The sequence below is a fragment of the Ochotona princeps genome, chromosome 32 (genome assembly GCF_030435755.1).
Source record: "Ochotona princeps isolate mOchPri1 chromosome 32, mOchPri1.hap1, whole genome shotgun sequence".
Classification (NCBI taxonomy): domain Eukaryota; kingdom Metazoa; phylum Chordata; class Mammalia; order Lagomorpha; family Ochotonidae; genus Ochotona; species Ochotona princeps.
This window is the reverse complement of record NC_080863.1, coordinates 3,151,825-3,173,882: the sequence shown is the minus strand read 5'-3', so window position 1 is coordinate 3,173,882 and position 22,058 is coordinate 3,151,825. Positions and strand designations below refer to the sequence as shown.

The 22,058-nt window shown below is 46.1% G+C and overlaps 1 protein-coding gene across 5 annotated transcripts in view; it reads left to right on the top strand.

The window, feature by feature from the left end:
- RAPGEF2 (Rap guanine nucleotide exchange factor 2) overlaps positions 1–20,089 on the top strand; it is a 170,204-nt gene extending 150,115 nt beyond the window's left edge. For 2 of the 5 annotated variants that reach the window (XM_058657510.1, XM_058657509.1), the window contains 14 exons: positions 1,994–2,151; positions 2,729–2,969; positions 5,109–5,492; positions 6,410–6,621; positions 6,706–6,829; positions 7,395–7,418; positions 8,399–8,622; positions 9,938–10,141; positions 13,204–13,335; positions 13,916–14,038; positions 15,260–15,485; positions 16,511–17,070; positions 18,218–18,523; positions 19,052–20,089. In XM_058657510.1, coding sequence (XP_058513493.1) covers positions 1,994–2,151; positions 2,729–2,969; positions 5,109–5,492; positions 6,410–6,621; positions 6,706–6,829; positions 7,395–7,418; positions 8,399–8,622; positions 9,938–10,141; positions 13,204–13,335; positions 13,916–14,038; positions 15,260–15,485; positions 16,511–17,070; positions 18,218–18,523; positions 19,052–19,077 — 2,944 coding nt within the window. In that variant the 3' untranslated portion in view covers positions 19,078–20,089. The remainder of the gene's footprint in view (positions 1–1,993; positions 2,152–2,728; positions 2,970–5,108; positions 5,493–6,409; positions 6,622–6,705; positions 6,830–7,394; positions 7,419–8,398; positions 8,623–9,937; positions 10,142–13,203; positions 13,336–13,915; positions 14,039–15,259; positions 15,486–16,510; positions 17,071–18,217; positions 18,524–19,051) is intronic. The other 3 variants (XM_058657513.1, XM_058657511.1, XM_036496535.2) reach the window with 2 other exon arrangements.
- The last annotated feature ends 1,969 nt before the right edge of the window (positions 20,090–22,058 follow it).

Sequence of the window (22,058 nt, the reverse complement as noted above, 5' to 3'; positions counted from 1 at the left end):
GAGGAAGGGGAGGTTGGGGTGTGAGAATAACAGAATTCAATATGGTAAGGAGAGAGAGAAAATCCAAAACCCAGAGGAGAAAAGTAAGTCAATCAGATACATTATCAAGAGTAAAAACTAATTTCAATAACAGTCAATGAGTTGGGAGGATTGAGCAGCGAGAGTTGTATTGAATATGAAAGTTTTACTCCAGGATATCCCTAAATGTGAGCAAGCTGATACAGGCAGGAAATCAAACCGTAGGAGTAACGAGTGTTTAGCCTAATGGTGTAGAGGTTCACGTCTCTCTGACTAGCTAGGCTCAGCACCTGTCTGGCTCCCCTGGGAGGCAGCAGTGATGGCTCAGGTGTTGGCCTCCTCCTAAAGAGATGGGAGACCCGGACTGAGTTGCCAGCATTTGAGAAGTGAAACAGGATAAGAGTGTGTGTGCGTGCATGTGTGTGTGTGTGTGTGTGTGTTCCGCTCTCTGCTTCTCAAATTAAAAGACAGAAACTGAGAGCATAAACTTAGATCATCGTCTGAGGTGTTAAAGTGTTGCTGAGACACATCTCATATGCAGGCAGTTCTCTGGGACTGTGCCTGGAGTACACACATATTTATAGCTATCTGTGCTAGGAGTGGCCCACTCAGCTATGTCTAATATTTTTGGCAAAGGCTACTTATATAGTTAAAAAATAAAAATCCACCAATGAAAACATTTTAATCTTTCACAGAACATGAATACTTTTATCTGTATCTTTAGGGTTTTAAATAGGAATTTAATTTCTTCCTGAACTTCCTATAGAATGGAAGAATTTACATGAAAATCATCTGATTTTAATTTTTGTCTTGACTTTAACAGTGGGTAACTGAACTTGTAACTATACCTGTGTAGTTTCATTTAAAAACAAAACAACAACAAAACACCAGCAACAAGAAGTAGGAAAGAAAGGCTTCTGGTTTTTGTTTTAAGCAGAGCTTCTAAAAATTGGAAGTGTTATGATCAAGTCCTAATGGCTGGAAGCTTGATGAATGATGTAAGCTAAGGCCTTAATTTTATTTATGACATTTTAGAGTAATCTTACTTCTGGTTGGTTTTTACAGAAACAGTCAGAATCGTAAGCGTTTGCCTGTAATCTAGTTGTCACTGTACATACATGCTTATAGTTCTACTTCTTCTACCGTGAAAACAGTTGACCCTTCAAATCCAGAAATAGTATTTGTATGTCATTAAGTCATGTCTCAATACTTGTGCACAGTAGTGGGCATTTTGTAAATGGAAATGAATTTGTCAGAAATAACCAGTATTTCTCTGGGAACTTCCATGTGAGACATGAAATTTTGAGCAGAGAATTAAAAGTAAGAATGAATCATGCAATTTCCGTTGCTTTTCTGTGATGCCGGGGGATGTGAGCAGGCAACAGTGCTTTCTTAGGCTCTGTGTAATTAAGAACTAAAGCCAATGTCAGGGGCGCCTTCCATTTCACTGCAGAATGATCTCATTCTTTTTTTCTCTAAAGAATTGGGGAATAAAATTAAGGCAGTTTAGTTTTGTTCTATTCATTTTATTCAATTTCTTTAGTTGTTGAAGATGAAAATATAAAATTTTACCGTTCTTTGAACTAAGGTTAAATGCAGTTTTTAGAAGATTTATTTATTTTTATCTGAAAGGTTTACAGAGAAAATGGAAAGACAGAGAAACATTCCATCTGCAGGTTTTAATGCATTTTTTTAAATGTGCTTTTCTTAAATCTATTTGTAGCAAAATATTTTTCCAAACATTTCTATACTGAGAAGCTAGTATTAGTTGTAGCTGATCTGGATAAAGAGACCGGGTTTAGAGAAACCTTCTATGTACTTAAGAAATGGCAAAATGATTGAGATATGCCTGGGTAGAAGTTACTTTTACAAACTTAAACACTGTAGGTTTTATGGGATATGGATTATTCATCTTTATTATATAGATGGTTTATAACTTTTCAACTTGTTATTTTCCCCGTTCTCCTGTGTTCAGTGACATCGGGATTGGTCAGTCCCAAGATGATAGCATAGTCGGATTAAGGCAGACCAAGCACATCCCGACGGCATTACCTGTCAGTGGAACCTTATCCTCCAGTAACCCCGACTTGCTACAGTCCCACCATCGCATTTTAGACTTCAGCGCAACTCCGGGTGAGCACCACCGACAGTTTGTTCTAACGCAAGGGGAGTTCTGTGTGTGTGTGCGTGCGTGCCTGTGTGTGCATGCTCAGTTTGGCATGGGGCGTCTCGAGTACTCAGAAATAAGATGAGCCTTTGTTTCAAACAGCTGGAGCTGGTTCTTTTTATTATTCTGCAGACTATTTTGATACGGCCACGAGCAAATGAATCTCTCTGATCTTGTTTCCTCCTTCATAAAATAACACACCCAGCAAATATTACTAAGTTGTAATAAATGGAGCAGGAGGCATAACTTAGGTCGTAAGTGGAGTTTTCGCTTTAATAAAGATTAAGATCAAAGCTAAATGCTTCCTGCCCCCTGCTGCTGTGGGTGAGGATGTGTCTCCGTTTGTCTGGAGATCATTACCTAGAAGGGAAATGTGCTCTTGCAACCTGCTGGCATGTTGGTTGTTGGAACGGTTGAAGAGCTGTTGCAGAGGGAGGCTGGAATCTTTCCGGGAAGATTTTCCTTTGTAGATTTCTTTGCTTGATTGCGTCACCAGATATTAAAAATTGTTGTCACTTCTGTGTGCCTTTTCGTTGTCTCCAGACTTGCCTGATGAGGTGCTCAGAGTGTTTAAGGCCGATCAGCAGAGCCGTTACATCATGATCAGCAAGGACACCACAGCGAAGGAGGTGGTGACCCAGGCCATCAGGGAGTTCGCGGTCACGGCCACCCCGGATCAGTACTCGCTGTGTGAGGTGTCCGTCACACCCGAGGGAGTCATCAAGCAGAGACGACTTCCAGATCAGCTGTCCAAGCTTGCTGACCGGATACAACTGAGTGGAAGGTAGGCGGCTTTATTTGGCTCACTTCTTGACCACTCTTGAAACCTGCGTCAGAATGTTTTTGAAGGGTTTATTGCATCAGCTAGTGCCAGGGCACCTGAAAAAGGGTTTTTGGTTTTGTTTTGTGATTTCTTTACCAAGAAGTGCTGTATTACAGGTAAAAGCACAGTGGTACTCCGTGGGCCGTCCTGGTGTCCAGGGCACTGCGGCCCGGATGTTTGCCCCAGCTGCAGTTACCGTGCAGTGGCTTCCCGCCCTCGCCCTGTAGGATGCTGGGCTGGCAGAATGATGGGGAAATCAGGCTCAGCGTGAACCCTGACGGTCCCCTCTCCTTAAAAAAGTACACAGGCGTTTCAAAAATTCATGGGAAAGAAAAGGGCAATAATATTTGGTGCAGAAAAATGGTATCTAGGCATAGTTTTTTTCATAATACATATTTTCCATGAACTTTGGAAAGACCCCTTGTATACTAATAAACACATTTTCCAGGAGCGTTGTCATTGTGTCTGCCTTCTTCTTTCCAGGAGCCTCCTTGGTCAGGGAGAGCTGTCTAATACTGCCAGCTACTGTCCGTCACACTATGAAAAGCATGTCTAGCGCTGAACCATGTTTGCAGCACTACCTGGTGCCTTGCCACATGGGATACATGTCCTGGCAAAAAACAGTGACCCTAATTTTGTCATTCTCCTGAGTGATATTCCCTTAGTTGGATATTTGTAATACTACCCTCTAGTTTAAGAAGTGAAAATTCGACAAGTAATGTAGTTTTGATCTTGTATAATGACTAGATTCTACAGTGATTGAAAATTAAGTAGTTCTATAAATCATATTTTTCTTTTTCTTCCTTATGGACCATTTATACCTGACCTTTTCATGTTCTAGATGTGAACTGTTGATTTAATTCATGCAAAACTTCTGTTTTCTTGCTGTCAGTTCTAATCTTCTTACCCTTCTTCACTTTCCTTTCCAACACCAACACTAGCAGATGGTTTTGTTTGAGGAGATCAGTTTTTAGTTATCATTTGACTGTACGTTGACATCTGTAAGTGATGAATTTCTGCAAATCTGTTATTCACATTTCATTATTGAGGAAAATTACAGATGAATCCATATCGTGGCTTTGAGTCATCAATGTGAAGAATATGTCTATAAATGCTAAGGAACTCATGTTTTCTTTTCTTTTTTTTTAAGATTTATTTATTTTTATTGGAAAGCCAGATATACAGAAAGGAAGATCTTCCGTCCAATGATTCACTGCCCAAGTGGCAGCAACAGCCAGAGCTGAGCCGATCTGAAGCCAGGAGCCTGGAGTTTCTTCCGGGTCTCCCACGTGGGTGCAGGGTCCCAAGGCTTTGGGCCGTCCTCCACTGCTTTCCCGGGCCACAAGCAAGGAGCCGGATGGGAAGCAGGGCTGCTGGGATTAGAACTAGTGCCGATATGGGATCCCAGCATGTGCAAGGCGAGGACTTTAGCCACTAAGGCTACTGTGCTGGGCCCTGTGTTTTCAGATCTCTGTAGCAGGACCCCCGCCGTGCCTGTTCCATTTCTTCCTTCATAGACTTTGACTTGGAGAAAGTATTTTGCATTCACTGTTCCTTAATCTTAGGAGCCTCTTTTCCCTGTTCTGAAAAAATTAGGCTTCTTAGGAGAAGCCAAGTATTTACAAGTTGGATTTGGCTGCGGAGTGTTCTGCTCACAGGCTGACATGGAGGGAGAACAGCTTGTTGTTCCCTAGGTTTTGAGTAAATCAACTTGGACTGATCCAGTTCTGACCCACCAGCAGTCAGGTGTCTGCCTTCCCTCGCAGAAAATAATGGCCTTCGCCAGATCTTTCCTGCTTCCTCCCTGAGGGTCTTTTGTCTTAACTGGAAATCGGAACTATTTTCTGCCACTGTTAGAAAACTGTGGAATAATTGAGAAAGTGGACAGGGGCAGTCGCATGCAACCTGCTCTTTTCCATGAGTGACGTCTGGACATGTAGTTTGTATAGTCCGCTGACTTGAAATGGCAGCTGGCTTCTCCTTGGTTGGGAAGGGTTCTTTCAGCATGGAACTTGCCAGAAGCAGCTGCGTTCTGCTTTCAAGGAATAGCATGAGACTGCTGTTGAGGCATGACGTCTATTGAGTGTCTCTCCCCCCTAGGTACTACCTGAAAAACAACATGGAGACAGAAACGCTCTGTTCGGATGAGGATGCTCAGGAGCTGCTGAGAGAGAGTCAGATTTCCCTGCTGCAGCTCAGCACGGTCGAAGTGGCCACGCAGCTGTCCATGCGCAACTTTGAACTCTTCCGCAACATTGAGCCCACTGAATACATAGATGACTTATTTAAACTCAAGTCGAAAACCAGCTGTGCCAACCTGAAAAAATTTGAAGAGGTCATTAACCAGGAAACATTCTGGGTGGCATCTGAAATTCTGCGGGAGACAAACCAGCTGAAGAGGATGAAGATCATTAAGCATTTCATCAAAATAGCTCTGCACTGCAGGGAATGCAAGAACTTTAACTCCATGTTTGCAATCATCAGGTACGTTCAGTTTACATGTTGAGGATATGCAACAGCTCAGGAACACCACCAGTTATACACATGCAGTGCTTTTTACTTATTTTGTTTGGAAGACACCACTGCTGCCTCCCTGGTTTGTGTTTGCAGAGCATGGAGATCAGGGATGCAGCCAGGACTTGAACCTGGGCTGTTGAGGATGGGATGTGGCTGTCCCAGCCTCCATCTGAGCCCTGGACGATACGCCTGCTACTGGATGTAGCACTTTGTAGCTGACTCTTAATGCACGGTGCTTTTTTTCTAAACCCTAATCTTAGTCCTTAATTTAAAGACCCTCCTATCCTTATTTAGAGCCTGGAAAATCACTATCGACCACTTCTTCAGTTCTGACCTTTGAGAGATTATTTGAACATCTCTCTGAGTTTATTTCTCTGTAAAATAGTATCTCAAAGAATTATTGAGATGATCAAATGATTCAGTGGATGCAGAGTTATGTCTGACAGCAAGAAGCAGATGCCCAGTTAGCAATATTTTTTTTTTTTACTTAGTGGGAAGCTAGAAGAAAATACTAATGGCAACAATTTTACTCATATTGGGAATGATTCTTAAATTGGTCATTTTTCCCTTTAAGGAGCTTTGATCTTACTCTCGGGCTTCCATGGCTCTTGTTTGCATGACTAGCTTACACACCCAGACTGTTGTATCAGATGCATGCTGTGTGGCAAACACTATTCCATGTCTGCAGACAACTGATATTCATGTTCTCGTGGTGTTGCCAACAATAACCAGATCTGAAGGGTAGAAGGGAAAGAAGAGTAAAAGCTTGGGTGCAGAGTGCACGCAGCGAGATGTCCAGCAGTCTGCGCACAGTACACGGTCTGACCTCTGTGATACCGGAGGAATCATCTCCACGCCTCTGCCTTGTCTTTCTTCCCTCTCAGTGGCCTAAACCTGGCGCCCGTGGCAAGACTACGGACCACTTGGGAAAAACTTCCCAATAAATACGAGAAACTATTCCAAGATCTCCAAGACCTCTTTGATCCCTCCAGAAACATGGCAAAATACCGTAATGTGCTCAACAGTCAAAACCTGCAGCCTCCCGTCATCCCCCTGTTCCCCGTCATCAAGAAGGACCTCACGTTCCTCCACGAAGGTAAACCTGGCCACTGTCTGTCCCCACCGTGGAGGCACCCAGTAAGTGCTACACCACTTCCATTCTCTTCTTATCCAATTACAGGAAACGACTCCAGAGTCGATGGGCTGGTGAATTTCGAGAAGCTAAGGATGATCGCAAAAGAAATCCGTCACGTGGGGCGGATGGCTTCCGTAAACATGGACCCTGCCCTCATGTTCCGGACTCGGTGAGTGTGTCCCCTTCCGTGGCGTGTGTGGGATCGGAGGAGTGAAGTGTAGAGTTCCCAGTAGACACGGGGAAATGAGATCTGTGTACTTGTAGAATGTCTGAAATCGCACTAGGACATACTGCCCCGAGCTCTCATTTGGAGGAAATGTCTCATTCTGCCTCCACATGGGCATTAGACTGGGGAAAACAGGTTGCTCCTTTTGACATTCATCCGTGGTTATTGTTTTTTTTCCGGAACCCTGACTTGTAGAATTCAGAATTGTTCACCTATGAACTAATATATGTAAAAATCCCCAATAACAGTAGCCATGCTGTGGAGTTAACTCTATGTGGGGGGAAAACCAAAAGATTAATTCCATGAGGAAGAGAAAGACGCTAGACTTCTAAAACAGTTGAAATATATTTATCATTTGAGCCGGGAAGTGTGTGTGTGAGGTGGCTATGCAGTGGAATGTTTGTGGGCTTCTAGAACTGCTTGTCCAAAAGTCTAGTCCTTTCTTTCTGAGCTTGTGATCTCTGTCTCTCCACACCCATGCTTCAATCTCCATGGCTCTCACTTACAGGAAGAAGAAGTGGCGGAGTTTGGGGTAAGTGGAGGAGACCTTGCACACCCACAGTTCCCCTTCGCGTTGCATTGCTTCCTTACCTGCTGTGCTCTGATGCCTGGCGTGTTTTGCCTTTTTCCCCTTAACCCTCTTGCTGTAGCTGAATTTTAGATGTGCAAACTGACTTCATATTTAATCTGTTGGGGCCGCTGCTTTTGAAGTCATGATCCATGAGAGCTGTGAAATGATGGATGATTGTTCTGGGGAACTGTCAGCCAAATGTATTTCTGAGCTCACAGATTTTATTTCAATATAAGTTTATACATCGTGAGATGGGAATGGCCAAAAGTAAGGGGAGGGGAGGAAGGATGTTAGAGGGGAAAATTGTACAGTGGAGATAATATTGCCCAGGTGTATGAGCAGTAAAGATAATAACATAAAAAGTGCCCCCAGGTGTTAAAACCAAGTTTTTACAGCTCAACTAACTACTATTTCCATTCTTTTTAAACCAATCATTAAAAAAATAATTCTTAACAATTCATGTGCTAAAACGGTTTCCATACATACCTGCATTTGCATGATAACTATTTTATTAACAGATTGACTGCATTTAAAAACTTACCACATTCAACCTAAGGCAAAGGAACACAATGGTGAATGTTATAGCTAATTTTATTTAAGCCATATAAATGTTCTTTATGGCAGAAATAGATTTAATGTTGCAAAGCTTAAAGATTGTAGCTGTGTATTCTTGCATGAGCTTTTATATATAATTAATTGCTATCTTGTATGAGAGAACTACTCTATAGAGGTGAAAGCTAGCATTTTCTAGAGGAAATGGAGCAGTTACCAGCCATGCATTTATTTGTGGATAATGGATTTTTTTCCTTTCCAATCTGTATTATCCTAATGAGGCTTTGTGGCCTTTTGGACATAGAATCGTGTTGACGTCTCAGCACATTCCAGCTGCATGAACTGGTCCCACCCCGGAGTGAGTTGCATGTCTCCCCTTCATCTTCCAGGTCTCTCAGCCAAGGTAGCACAAACGCAACGGTGCTAGACGTTGCTCAGACAGGCGGTCACAAAAAGCGGGTCCGCCGCAGCTCCTTTCTCAATGCCAAAAAGCTTTACGAAGATGCCCAGATGGCTCGGAAAGTGAAGCAGTACCTGTCCAATCTGGAGCTGGAAATGGATGAGGAGAGTCTTCAGACATTGTCGCTGCAGTGCGAGCCAGCAACCAACACACGTGAGTCTTTCCTTAAAGGGGCTGCCAGCGCTTCCTTGGACACAGATTGCTTTGGTGGGCAGTGATGTGGGCAGTGCCAGCAAGAGCTTGGTGCAAAGGGGCAGTGGGGAACGGCAGTCCTGAGACACACTAACTAGCCACTGCCTTGAATGCTGCTGTTAAATCTGCGACAGCCAGGCCTTGCTCCTACTGGGCTGGTAGAGAAAGGACGACAGGGTTATTTCATCCTTACACAGCCAGTGCACCTGTCAAAGCCAGGTGGGCGAGCCTGGCTCTCATGTACATGTCTTGTCTTCTTGCAGAGTTATCCCCAAGGGAATGGGCAACCCACGAGTGCACGCTCGGTCAGAGAAGCACATAACTGGGTGTCTTTAAGACATGCCTTTCAGATCTGCAGCTCAGATGGCAGCTCGCAGCCAGGTCCACCACCACTTACAGAAGACGTTGTGCTGTAGAGTGGACCATAGCAACTGGCGTGCAGGTCCCAGCCGGTGAACACTTGGCTGGGCTGGGGCAGTTTTGTTTTTATCTCTAACTGTACTTGCATGTAAGGTGATTTGAAGAGAACTTCTATAGAATTTAGATTGTTAACTTGGGGTGTTTCAAATGATACTTTCTCAGCATGCTCTGAAGCGCTGTCATGGGGAAGAGCTGGTCTCGTGTGGTGAGAGTGGGCGGGGGTCCGATTCTGGCTCTGTCTTACCAGCAACGGGACTAGGCCACAGGCTCCCTTCTGCGTCAAATGGAGAAAGAGCCCATGGCATTGAGTTATTTTAGAACATTTTTAGTATGTTAATAGCACTATGTGTCCCGTTAATCTGATTTTTCGTCTGTTTACCACAGAATTGCATAGTCAATACAGAAGTGCCCCAGTGCTGAGTGCTGTTTGGCTTCCAGAACCAATTCTGTCCTGTCCGAGAATTTGATAGTAGATATGTTACTGTTAATGGCATGTATTAAATAAAAACATAGTTTGAGTTGTAGGTAATTTGAACAGTTTTAGAAAAACAATTTATGATCATTTTCTGGTCACAGTGTTTATGCTGTGTTTTTATGCATATAGGCACAGCATTGAATTATTCACAATTCTTTTCCGTTTTTAATGTGATCCTTCACAGTGCAGTCATTTTGAGAGTCAAGCTGAATGCTCTCTGCACGGCCCTCCCCCGATTTCTGCCCTCTGCAGAGACAACAGGAAAGTTCCTGTGATTTCGCAGCCACGCAGGCTCATGCCTTGCTGTAATTACCATCTGCGCCGTGTGTCCTACTAACATCATACATTCTTTGTTCTGCTTTTTAACCAAACAACTACCAGTGCCTAAGAATCCTGGTGACAAAAAGCCTGCCAAGTCTGAGACCTCCCCGGTGGCTCCAAGGGCAGGATCCCAACAGAAGGCGCAGCCGCAGCCGCCTCCGTCACAGCCGCCCTCGCACAAGGGCAGCCAAGGGCTTCAGGTGCCAACTGTGTCGCTGTACCCTTCACGGAAGAAGGTGCCAGTGAAAGATCTCCCGCCCTTCGGTGAGTGAGGAGACGCGGCCCCCGCTGCACTGCTCGCCGTGTTTTCCGGATTAGGGAAAGGGTGCTGATCTGGGATAAGTTTGTCTCATGAACTTCAGTTTCTCTGATGACTCTCCTCATAGAACATTAACATTCGGCAAGGTAAACTTTTCCACATTGCCAGTGCAAGATGCTGTTTTTAGGAAGAGCTCCTCCTGTAATTGTGTTCATGCCGCATGGGGAAGTTGAGGGGCGTGAATGGAGAAGTTAGGCATTTTCTAGTTTGTTTTTTTTTTTTAAAGGATGTACCGGAGTTGCTTTGTTACACAGTGTGTAAAGTAGTTTTACCTTATTATCAGTTACTGTGAAATGTAGGCATAACATTGTTAAGCTAAATGATTTCTCAGAAGCTGGATTCTTAGGTACTGCTTGTCTCCTTTGGTAAGTAAGTTGTTCACTGTCACCTGCCTAGACACCTTAAGACACAGGTTTTAGAAATTTGATTTACTTGCTTTTGCTTGAAAGGCAGATTTGAAACAGATCTTCATCCACTGGTTCACTCCCCAAATGGCCTCAACAGGCAGAACTGAGTTTATCTGAGGCTGGGAACCAGGCACTACTTTATTGTCTCCCACAGGGCTGCAGGGTGCCAAGGACCTGGGCTGCCCTCTGCTGCTTTCTCAAGCCACAAGCAGAAGCTGCACTGGGAGTGGAGCAGCCAGTAGGCAAACCCGTGTCCATATGGGGCGCCAGTGCCTCATGGCAAAACACTGCCTTGCTCTGCCACTGCTCTGGCCCTGGATTTCCCACGTTTTTAACCTGCTTATTTGCAGAGGTCAACATACCTCCTGCAGTTGGCCTCATGGGCTTGTAGGATGAAGTGTGCACACTTGGAGTCGGTAACGTCATTAACCATCTTTTCCTGGTTGCGGTGCCTTAGTCACAGCAGTAAGTGCTTAGTCAAGTGCATTTTGTGTAGTTTCCTGGTGGTAAAACTCCTGTCTCGGCGGATTTTACTTAGGTCATTGCCTAAGCTGCCTTTCTTTTTCCTCTTTCTTCTTTCCATGGAGTTGCTCCCAGTGTAAACTACTCCGGTTCTGCATTATCCACGTGCTGTCAACATCTGAACTGCTGGAGTATAATTTTACTATACCAGGGTATACTTCTTCTGGTACTTCCGGGCAAATAGGAGCTATGTCTGCATCCCAAATGGGAAGGGGCCACAGCGTGTAAGGGAACACATTGCATGAGGGTTATATTTGGACTGTCGATGAGCATTGCTTGCAACTGTAAGGTTCTGCCTCCAAAGCAGCTGTCCCATACCAGGCCTGCTTCCAGCCCCAGATCTTTTACAGGGAGTACTGCAGACCAGCCTGACATGACTCTCACCCAGTCCCAGCACCTTGCCAGCTGGTGCTGCAGCCTAGCCCAGCTGGTTCATACCTGCGCTGGCCATCTCACACCAGTGGGTATAGCAACCCAACCTAGATTGACCCTCAGCAGACCCAGCTCTCACACTCAGCATGGAAAACAGCTAGCCAGCAGGGAATCATTTAGAATTCCTTGCCAGGCCCACTACCAGCCCTGGGTTTTGCATGTACCAACAGGTGCTGCAGCTCAGTCTGAAATGTCCCTCCCCCAGTCTCTGCATTTGCCAGCAGGTGCTGCAGCCTAGCCAAGCCTGACCCATTCCCAGTCCCAGCCTTCATGTGAACTGGTGGCTGTTGTCCAACCCGGCCTGGCCTTCACCTGGTCCTCTTATTCCAGTATTTGCTGTGGACTGGCTCAGCCCGGTCTGCCTCCCAGACACTACCTCAAGTATGTTGACAGGTGCTGCAGCCCAGACTGTCCTGGCCTGCCCTCAGTCCTGACACTCGTGCTCCCCAACGAGAATTGTGTTCTAACAAGGAGTTCCCCAGTTTCCCTTCCCGGGCCCACTCCCAGCCCCAGATCTCACACATGGCAGCAGGTACCATAGCCCTGCTTGGTAGATGCTGTAGCCTGGCCAAACCCAGCCTCCTTTTAGCCCCGCCTCCTGTGACTGTCAGGTAAGTCACTTTGTCATATGCAGATTTCACTTGCTTTGTCACTTATACACACATCAGCTCTAAATGCATCAGAGACCTGTATCTGCTCCCAGAAACCATCAGACTGTTAGAGGGAAATGTAGGAAGCACTGCACAAGACAAAGGCATTGCTGAAGACTTAGAAAAGTCACCAAAGGCACAGGCAGTCAAAGCCAAGCTCAACAAATGGGACTACATCAAACTACGAGGCTTCTGTACAGCAAAGGAAATGGTCAGCAAAGTGAAGAAATGAACAAAATGAGATGAAATCTTTGCACACCACATAATAGTTGGGGCACTGACATCTGGGTTTTACAGAGAGCTCCAGATATTCAACGAAAGCAAAAACAACGGGCAAAGGAAACGAGCCAGGCATTTTTCAAACAAGCAGATTTAAACGGCTAGTAGACATGTGAAAAAATGCTCAGACTCTACAGCTAGTAGAGAAATACAAATGAAAACCAAATTGACGTCCCACCTCACTCTAGTGAGATTGGTCTACATTCAGAAATCTACTGACAACACCTGCTGGCCTGAATGTAGGGAAAACATATCCTACTCCACTGTTAGTGTGGGCTAGTTAGTACAACCACTGTGGAAATATGGACAGTGCTCAGGCAACTGAAAATTGACTCACCCTATGTCCCAGCTATCCTGCTCCTGGGAAGGACTTTTTTCTAATAATAAATATTCTTACCTGTGCCAACTTTTATCAAATGCTTCAAAGTTGTCTTTTTTTTTCCTCTTGTATGAATAAAGATGGTGACCCATTTAAGGTTTGGAGTCCAAAGTGCATTTCAAAAGCAATGCATTTCTGGACTGCTAGCAGATGCCAGTCAGAATTGGAATCCCAGGCATTTGTGCCTGGTGTCAGCTCACTATACGAGGAAGAGTACAAAGGATGTTTAGATTGTGAATAGGTTGAAACTTGATAGAATAAAAATGTTAAGTGTTTTAGCCCTTAGAGTTGTTTCTTTCTAGTCTTTAAGATACACATCTTATGATTTCTTTTTACAGGCATAAACTCTCCACAAGCTTTAAAGAAAATCCTTTCTTTGTCCGAAGAAGGAAGTTTAGAACGTCACAAGAGGCAAGCTGACGACGCGCTCTCTTCTCCGCCAGCTTCTCCCCAGAGCTCTCCAAGAAAAGGTAGAGCCAAAGCACTTGTATTCTTTGATCAGAATCTATGCCTTTCAACCATCGCAAATCCCAGAATTGTGCATAGTGTTGAACTAAGTGAAACCTAAAAATACATTGAAAATTTTCACTGATTGTAAGTATAGAAAGAGCTCTGGATATTAAATTTTTTTCTGCCATTTTTTGATAGAATACTGTTTGGGTGTGGGGAGGGCTGTAAAGGCTTAGAAAAACTAACACATTCCTGATTTCTTTCTTCATTGTGCTAACTCAGGTCTTCATTTCCCTCCTCTTGCTGTCACGTTTCTCATGGGGCTTCATAGTAGCAACCAGAATGTGCATCTGTCTCAAGTTCAAGTGGTAGACGGGTTGCTACTGCGTGTCTGTAGGTTACTACCCCCTCCCAGCCTTTAACTGAATGGGTGGCAGTCAGTAATGCATTTCTACGGTTGCGTTTTTTTCCCAGAGAAATGCAAAGTGGCTAGCAAAGTGAGATTTCATGGGCAGAGCAAAGGTGTGTGCTGTGTGAGTAGCCGTCTCCTGTCCTAGTTCCATGGATACATCTCAATTCTTTTTCTCATCCTGTTGTTAGGTGGCAGTGGCAATCAGCTGAGATCTTTTGGTTCCGAGCCGTCGGACTTAACCAGTTCCTCCTCTTCTCTTGGAAGTGAGAACAGTAACAAGAATAACAATGCAGCGCGGACCCGTGGGATAGGTGGGGTTGGCGGACCCAGAGCAGGGTGGGAGAGACAGGCACAGGCCCCCTGGTGGCAGACAGTGGACCAGGTCAACCACGTGCCAAGTGCTCCATTGGAATGATGGCTGTGCTTCTGAAGCCTCTGGGAGCACACTGTTCATGGGCAGCGCTATGCTTTCTGTGTCCTGACTTGCAGCATGATTTACAAAAACCACAATTTATATACAAACCTACGGAACTTTATGAAGACTTGTGCACCCATTAAGGAATAAATCAGGAATGACCTGTGCCCCAAAAGGAGGCAGACATGTTTAAGTTACAGCATTGAGGTGCTCTAGACTTGCACTGTTGCTGTGCCGTGTGTTTTGGTTAGTGACCCTACCAGATTTCCCATTGCATAGTAGCACATGAAGTCCATGTCAGACCAACAGGAGGTCCTGAGGACTGACAGAAAAAAGAAAAAATGCAAACACCCAAGATGAAGTTTTGGATTTCTACATTAAAAATACCAAGACACGCCTCTTCCTTTATGATTTGCAAAATGATTTTCAGGAACATAGGAGAGTGAAGCTTCCTTTCAGACCAGGAAATGGATGGCAGTTCAGGCGGTTTATCGTGATGGAGCAAAATGCACATCGCATCCTCCCAACCTGGGGGCCTTTATGTGATTCGACTAATACATTATTAATATTAAAAAGTCGAATGGCAGCAGTCCAAAGATGTCTTCCCAGGATCTTGTCTCTTGTTTGTGTTTGTACTGTCTGCTTAAAATTGCAAGTAGGATACGCATGTTTTCAGTTGAATTATTTGGTGCCATGCTTAAGAGTCTAAAACTTGAAAACCATCGAAAATGAGCTTATTGACGTGGCTGGGGGGCAATCATGCTTTCAGATTTGAGATTCTTCATAGTTTCTCTTCGCCGGTCTAACAGTGTAATACGTACCTGCGAGAACGGAGTATCAGCACGTCATCCGTGCTTTCTGTGTCTTCCGCTGCTTTGGAAGCAATGAAGCAATGCTCTTTTCCCAGCTCTCTAACCCCTGACTAGCAGCTTAAGATCCAATACAGCAAAAGCTTACCGCGTCTGCAGTTACCTGTTTCTACAAATAACATGCTTTCTTCCGCCTTCCCCACATCCATGATATCTGCCCACGTTCCGCCTGTGCTTCAGTTTGGTAAACTCTGGTTTTTAGGCTTGAAGCCTGAGCCGCGGTGAGCATGGCTGTGCTTCTCTTCCAGGCTATACCTTGGCTCCCAGTGGAACTGTGGATAACTTCTCAGATTCAGGGCACAGTGAAATCTCCTCCCGCTCCAGTATCGTCAGCAACTCTTCTCTGGACTCAGTTCCAGTGTCGCTGCATGAGGAGAGGCGCCAGAGGCACTCTGTCAGCATCGTGGAGACAAATCTGGGTGTGGGCAGGATGGAGCGGCGCGCCTTGATAGAACCTGATCAGTTCAGCCTAGGGTAGGTGACTTCTGTGTTTGTTTTTTTACGATAAAGGCACAAAGCTGTGATATGTTGTTTCACTCCTTCAGCGCCTACGGCAGTTAAGACTAAGTTGGACCAAGGCTGGGAAGTCAGTCAGGTTTCCCACAGGAGTGTCAGGGTCCAGCTACTTGCTGGCACCTGCTGTTCCTAGGGTGTTCCTCCTTAGCAGGAGGTGGAATGAGGAGTGGACCACGAACTCCAGGCAGTGCAGTGTGGAGTGTGAGCACCTTAGCCCGTGGCCTAACTGCTCAGCTAATGTCTGCCCTCCAGAATCTTGCTTAGTTTACCCAGTGTCAATGACATTTCCCCCTAAGCTGCTGCTTGTGACACTCCATCCATATCAGAGTGTCAGTTCAAGCCTCCAGTTGCTCTGCTTCCGGTCCAGCTTCTTGTCGGTCAGCCTGGGGAGGCAGCAAAGTATGGTCCAAAAGCTTGAGCTCCATGGGACATCTGGCCCCACACTGGTCATTGCAGCTATGTTGGGGAGGGGGTAACCCAACTGATGGAAGATTCTCTCACTGTCCTCATCTCTCTTGCTCTGCCTTTCATATGAATAAATAAACCTTTAAAAAGGAAAAAAACCTGTCATCCAAGTTCTCATTTTCAGGTTTCCTGGATTCTAAGTCCTAAGCTGTTTGTCACGTGGACTCCTTTTTCTCGCTAGATCGCCCTGTATTGTAATACTGCTGTCTGTACTGAAGGCCACGTGACTGTAGCTTGTATGGTGGCTGTCTGGTATCACGTGCCTTCCTGAGACCATCAGGCTGTTTTGAGGCATCCTTAGCTTTGTAAGGAAGCCCTGTCTTCAATGCACGCCAGTGCTGGTTTTTTTAATAATAATGACAAGGTGAGAAACCCAGACAGGGTCAAACTGGATGTTATAATGCAACTCAGTGGTACTTTCTCCTGCTATTCTTGGGGTGCGAGTAAGCTGCTCTTCCAGGGGAAACAGAGTATTTAACGCTGTTGCTTTTCGCCCCACTCTTGCGTTGGCCGCCTAGGTCCTACGCAGCGATGTCCGACAGCCGAGGCCTGTATGCCACAGCCACAGTGATCTCTTCTCCGAGCACAGAAGAACTCTCCCAGGATCAAGGGGACCGCGCCTCCCTCGACGCCGCCGACAGCGGCCGTGGGAGCTGGACGTCATGCTCTAGTGGGTCCCACGACAACATTCAGACCATCCAGCACCAGAGGAGCTGGGAGACGCTTCCGTTCGGCCACACTCACTTCGATTATTCAGGGGACCCTGCGGGCCTGTGGGCCTCGAGCAGCCATACGGACCAGATGATGTTTCCTGATCACAGCACGAAGTACAACAGGCAAAATCAAAGCCGAGAGAGTCTGGAACAAGCCCAGTCCCGGGCCAGCTGGGCGTCGTCCACAGGCTACTGGGGCGAGGACTCGGAAGGCGACACGGGCACGATCAAGCGGAGGGGCGGCAAGGACGTTTCCATCGAGGCCGAGAGCAGCAGCCTAGCCCCGGTGACCACCGAGGAAACCAAACCCGTGCCCGTGCCTGCCCACATAGCTGTGACGCCAAGCACTGCCAAGGGGCTCGTGGGTGAGTGTAGGGGCCGTGACAAGTCTGAGTTGTGACATCAGAGTCACTTATTTCAAAAAGGGATTTGTGTGTGTGTGTGTGTTTTCTGTTGATTTTGTCCGCTGCCGTGCCAGGCTTGCTAGTGTGTGCTTTTGGGAGTGAATGGTGGTGAAGAGGCCAGGTTCACTCCAGTGCAGTAAAGCATTGAGTCAACCAGTAGACTCGCCGTGGTTGGGATCCAGTTGGATCTTTTTATCAGGGCACCTGCCCACTCTTCAGGAAGAGGAATCTCCCATTGAACCTGCTTTCAATATCAGCCTAGTTTTTTCATCTTGGTTGGATTTGGAAATTTTTGTTTTCAATAGTTGAGTATTTTCCATACTCACTTGTGTGCTAAACAGGCAGTTCCTGTACACCCTGCCGTCAGAGAGGATGTGAATTGATTTCTTAAAGCAGATATAAAAACATGTATATATATTTTATACGAAAGGATTTTAATAAATACCTTAATTTTAAAGGTTTTAACTTGCTACCCTTTTAGGAAACATTTTCAAACTTATCATCAACAGGGAGAGTGGAGGAAAGGGAACTTGGTCCAGGTGCTCGCAGGTGCTGGGTCTTGGGATTCGGTTCTTTGTATTAGTCTTAGGATAAATCCGAAGGTTGGTTTAGGTCTTTATCTTACCTTGAATTAATGCTTTCGAAGTTAAAGGTGCTGGGGTAGGCATTTGCTAGGTGGGTTAGGCCTGGGGTGTCGATGCCAAATCCTGCCTTCGCACCCTGGGAGGATAACTGGGCCCTGTCAGCCACGCGCGAGACCTGCATGAAGGTCCTGGCTTCCAGCTTTGGCCTCATCCCAGTCCTAGATAATAGATTGTTTCTTCTTGCTCTCACTGTCTCTATCTCATTGTTGCTCTGCCTGCCAAATAAGCGAAAATTTTAAGAAATGAAGGTATTTACACTGCCTCATATCAGCCCCACAGATAACCATTGTCTGATTAATCAGTCTGATTAACATGCACGCCCCAGCCTGTGCCATGGCCCACATCGCACATTTGCTGCTGCCCTGCACATTCTTTTTCAGTAATTTCAGAAGTACTCTGAATATGTGCAGTGTGGGCTTTCCTTCCACAGACTGTCTAATACTGGTACCCTGTCTCTGCTGTAGCACGCAAGGAGGGCAGATACCGAGAGCCGCCTCCCACCCCTCCGGGCTACATCGGGATCCCCATCACGGACTTTCCCGAAGGACACTCCCATCCAGCCCGGAAACCTCCAGACTACACCGTGGCCCTCCAGAGATCCCGGATGCTGGCCAGGTCCTCCGATGCCGCCGGGCCTTCCCCAGCTCAGCAGCCGCCTGGGCACGCGGCCGGCAGCAGACCCCTGAGCAAGCCTCAGTGGCACAAGCCCAGCGAGTCCGACCCGCGCCTCGCCCCCTACCAGTGCCCAGGGTTTTCCGCCGAGGAGGACGGTACGTAGGCCTCCTGGAAGCTCGGGGTTCTGTGCCCGCCCAGGCCTTGCTACTTTCTTACCCCTGGCCAGCTGACCTCTGCCTGCGTAGGAGCTGCACACACAACGTGGGAGGATCGGGCTCTCAGCTAGGGTTAAAATTTGGATGGCTGCCTTTGTGAGGATCATTTTGGTTTTCTTTCCTGAAAGGCTTCAGGCCAAAGGTATTGGAGGGATCTTACAAATCCACCTGGTCCCAGTGGATTCAGGGCGAGGTGGGGCCATCAGGCCTCCCCCACTCCCACCACCCCCTTCCATTGTATTTTTGGTTTAAGATGTTATTAGATAACATCTTAATAACTACCCAATATAAATGTTTAAAGATCTGATCATTGCCCCACCCCTCAAAAACAAGAATTCTAAGTGAGCTATACTGGAAAGATGCAGCATGCGTCTCTGACTTAGCCTGTCAGTGAATGCATTCTCTGCGGTACGAGCTGGGTTCCTGTTTGCTCACCGACTCCCTCCCCCTTCCCTGCTGTGTCTGCAGAGGACGAGCAAGTCTCCGCTGTGTGAGGCGCAGCCTTCCGGGGTCCAGAGCGAGTGGGCCACCGCACGGAGCGCACAGGATGCCAGCCCTCGCGTCGGAGCCTTGGAGCGTGCATTTGGAGGATGCTGGACCAGTCTGCCTCCTTCCCTGCCTTAAAAGCAGCATGGGGCTTCTTCTCCCCTCCTTCCTTTCCCCTTTGCATGTGAAATACTGTGAAGAAATTGCCCGGGCACTTTTCAGACTTTGTTGCTTGAAATGCACAGCGCAGCAATCTCTGAGCGCCTGCCGCGTCCCACAGTGTCATTCCAAATTCCAAGATCATCCCAACACGATGATTCACTCTGGCTGCACTTGTCAAGGCCTGGAAGGAGTTTTTTTCTAACCTTCCTTTTTGATTTCAATCAAGTCCCAGCACTTGATCTCATTGGGCTAATAAGAAAAGCTTACCATTGATCAACTTGGGGCCCTGAACCCACCACGGAAGACAAAGAAAAGCAAAGAATCCTCTGCGTACAGTGCTTGTCCACTTGTTTACAACTCACTTTATTATTATTTTTTTAATTTCTAAGGAGTTTCAAAATTGTGTTCAGAGTAAATGATATATCCTTTTATTGATTGCAGTATTATTTTGGACAGTAAGCAGGGTTGCCAGCCTGGGCTTTTGCAAAACCAAATATGCCAGACAGGGTGTGGCCACATCAAGGGGAGGGGACCGAGGGCCCATGGCCCTGCCTCCCTGTGCCCTTGTGGCCTCGCCTGCCAAGTGCCCTATCCCGGAAGGATAGCATGGTGGCCAATTCCTCCGATGCCACGCCCACCCTGCCGCGCTCCTTCCCCGGCGGGCTGGGGCGGGAAGAGGGCTTCCTCCTTAAAACTGTTTGCACATGGCCGGGGAGGGAACGAGGGCTCCTGTGTCCTGTTGAGCCTTTCAGAGGCAGGACAGTGTCATCGGAGGGAGTGTGCTGCTCCACTGAGATGAATGGCAAACCCCATATTTAAGTTATGTTTCTTTGATTTTTTTGTTGTTAATTTTAGGGGATTTTTTTGTTTTGTTTTTTTAAAGAGAAGCAGAACTGGACAGCATTGCAGTGAAAGCAGCTCGGAGCGTTGGAGCGAATGCCAGCTGTTCAGACTGCTCTTTGAAGACCGCCTCCCTTTACTGAATTGGCATTAGGGATTACACAAGCCTTTCAACAGGACTAAAGATTAAAAAGCAAAAGAACCAAGCCTGGTTCGACTTGCGAGCCTTTGCAAGGCGGGTTAGTCAGCAGACTGACCCCGCCAAGCGGTGTTATGGACGGTGCGTGTAGGGAAGCCGAAGTGCAGTAACATCTGCTCACAGCTGCTATGAACCCCAGAAGGACCGAAAAAAGACCCCTCCACTCTATTTTTGTGTTGTTTTTGCACAGACTCCGGAAAAAGTGAAGGCCACCAATCCGAGTAGTACTCAAATGTGAGGGACTGCTGGTCTTGGATTTTTTTTTTCCATTAAATTCAGCTGATCATATTGATCAGTAGATTAAACGTAAATAGCTTCCAATTTTAAAAGTCGAATTGCAGTGTTTTTTCACTGTATCAAACAATGTCAGTGCTTTATTTAATATTTCCTCTTCTGTATCATGGCATTTGTCTACTTGCTTATCTATGACATTGTCAATTATGCATTTGTAATTTTACATGTAATAATGCATTCTTTGCCAGTTTTATTCTATAGGCTATGGACCTCATGTGCATATAGAAAGACAAATCTAGCTCTATCACAAGTTGCACAAATGTTACCTAAACATTAAGTAATTGTAGAACATAGGACTGCTAATCTCAGTTCGCTCCGTGATGTCGAGTGCAGAATGTACAATTAACTGGTGATTCCCCTCCTCCTTTTGATACTACTTGTACCTGTATGTCTTTTAGAAAGACATTGGTGGAGTCTGTATCCCTTTTGTATTTTTAATACAATAATTGTACATATTGGTTATATTTTTGTTGAAGATGGTAGAAATGTACTATGTTTATGCTTCTACATCCAGTTTGTATAAGCTGGAAAATAAATAAATATAACGTAATGCCTTGCCTATGTTTTTGACAAACCATGCATGCTTTTAGTTCAAGTGTGTGTGACGAGATCTTTGATCCCACCTAAGAAAGCTCAAGAGACTTGGCCACTTCCTGTTCAGTAACTGTTGGGTCAGAAATCAACATTGTGAAAGTTAGCAGCAACCAAACCATGTCCAGGAAGCACAGTGTTTCTCAAGAGTCCATGGAAAATGAAGCTAATGGGATGAGCTTCGTGTACCAACCGGTTAAGCCCCTGCCGGTGATGCCAGCATCTGTATGAACACTGGTTGGGGTCCAGCTGCTCTACTTCCAATCCAGCCCCCTGCCAGTCAGTGTGCCTGGGAAGGCAGCAGCAGATGGCCCAGGTGCTTGTGTCTGTCACCCATGTGGGAACACAGGTGAGGTTCCAGGTTCCTACTTTTTGTCTGGTCCAGCCCCAGTGTTGTGGTCATTTCGAGAGTGAAACAGCAAATGGAAGCACCCTTTCTTCATTCATTCTTTCCCTCTAAATCCCGCCTTTCAAATAAAGATTTTTGTTTTGATTAACATGGGGGCTGGCTCCATGGCATAGTATGTTAAGCTTCTGCCTGCAGTGCCAGCATCCCATATGGATGTCAGTTCAAGTCCCAGCTGTTCCATCTCCAATGTATATCCCTGCTGATGCGCCTGAGAAAGCAGCAGAATATGGCCCAAGTTCTTGGGCCACTGCACCTGTGTGAGAGACCCACGAGAAGGTAGTTTCCTAGCTTCAGATCAGCTCGGCTCTGGCTGTTGCAGGGAGCGAGGCAGTGGATGGAAGATCTCCCTCTCTGTCGCTCCTTGCCTCTGTAAATCTGCCTTTCCAATAAAGGTAAATAAATCTTTTTTTAAAAAAATGAACATGATAGCAAAATATATTTGACATTTGTCTCTGCCTTCTAGTGAAAAGCTATGTGGGGCAAAACCTTTTGAT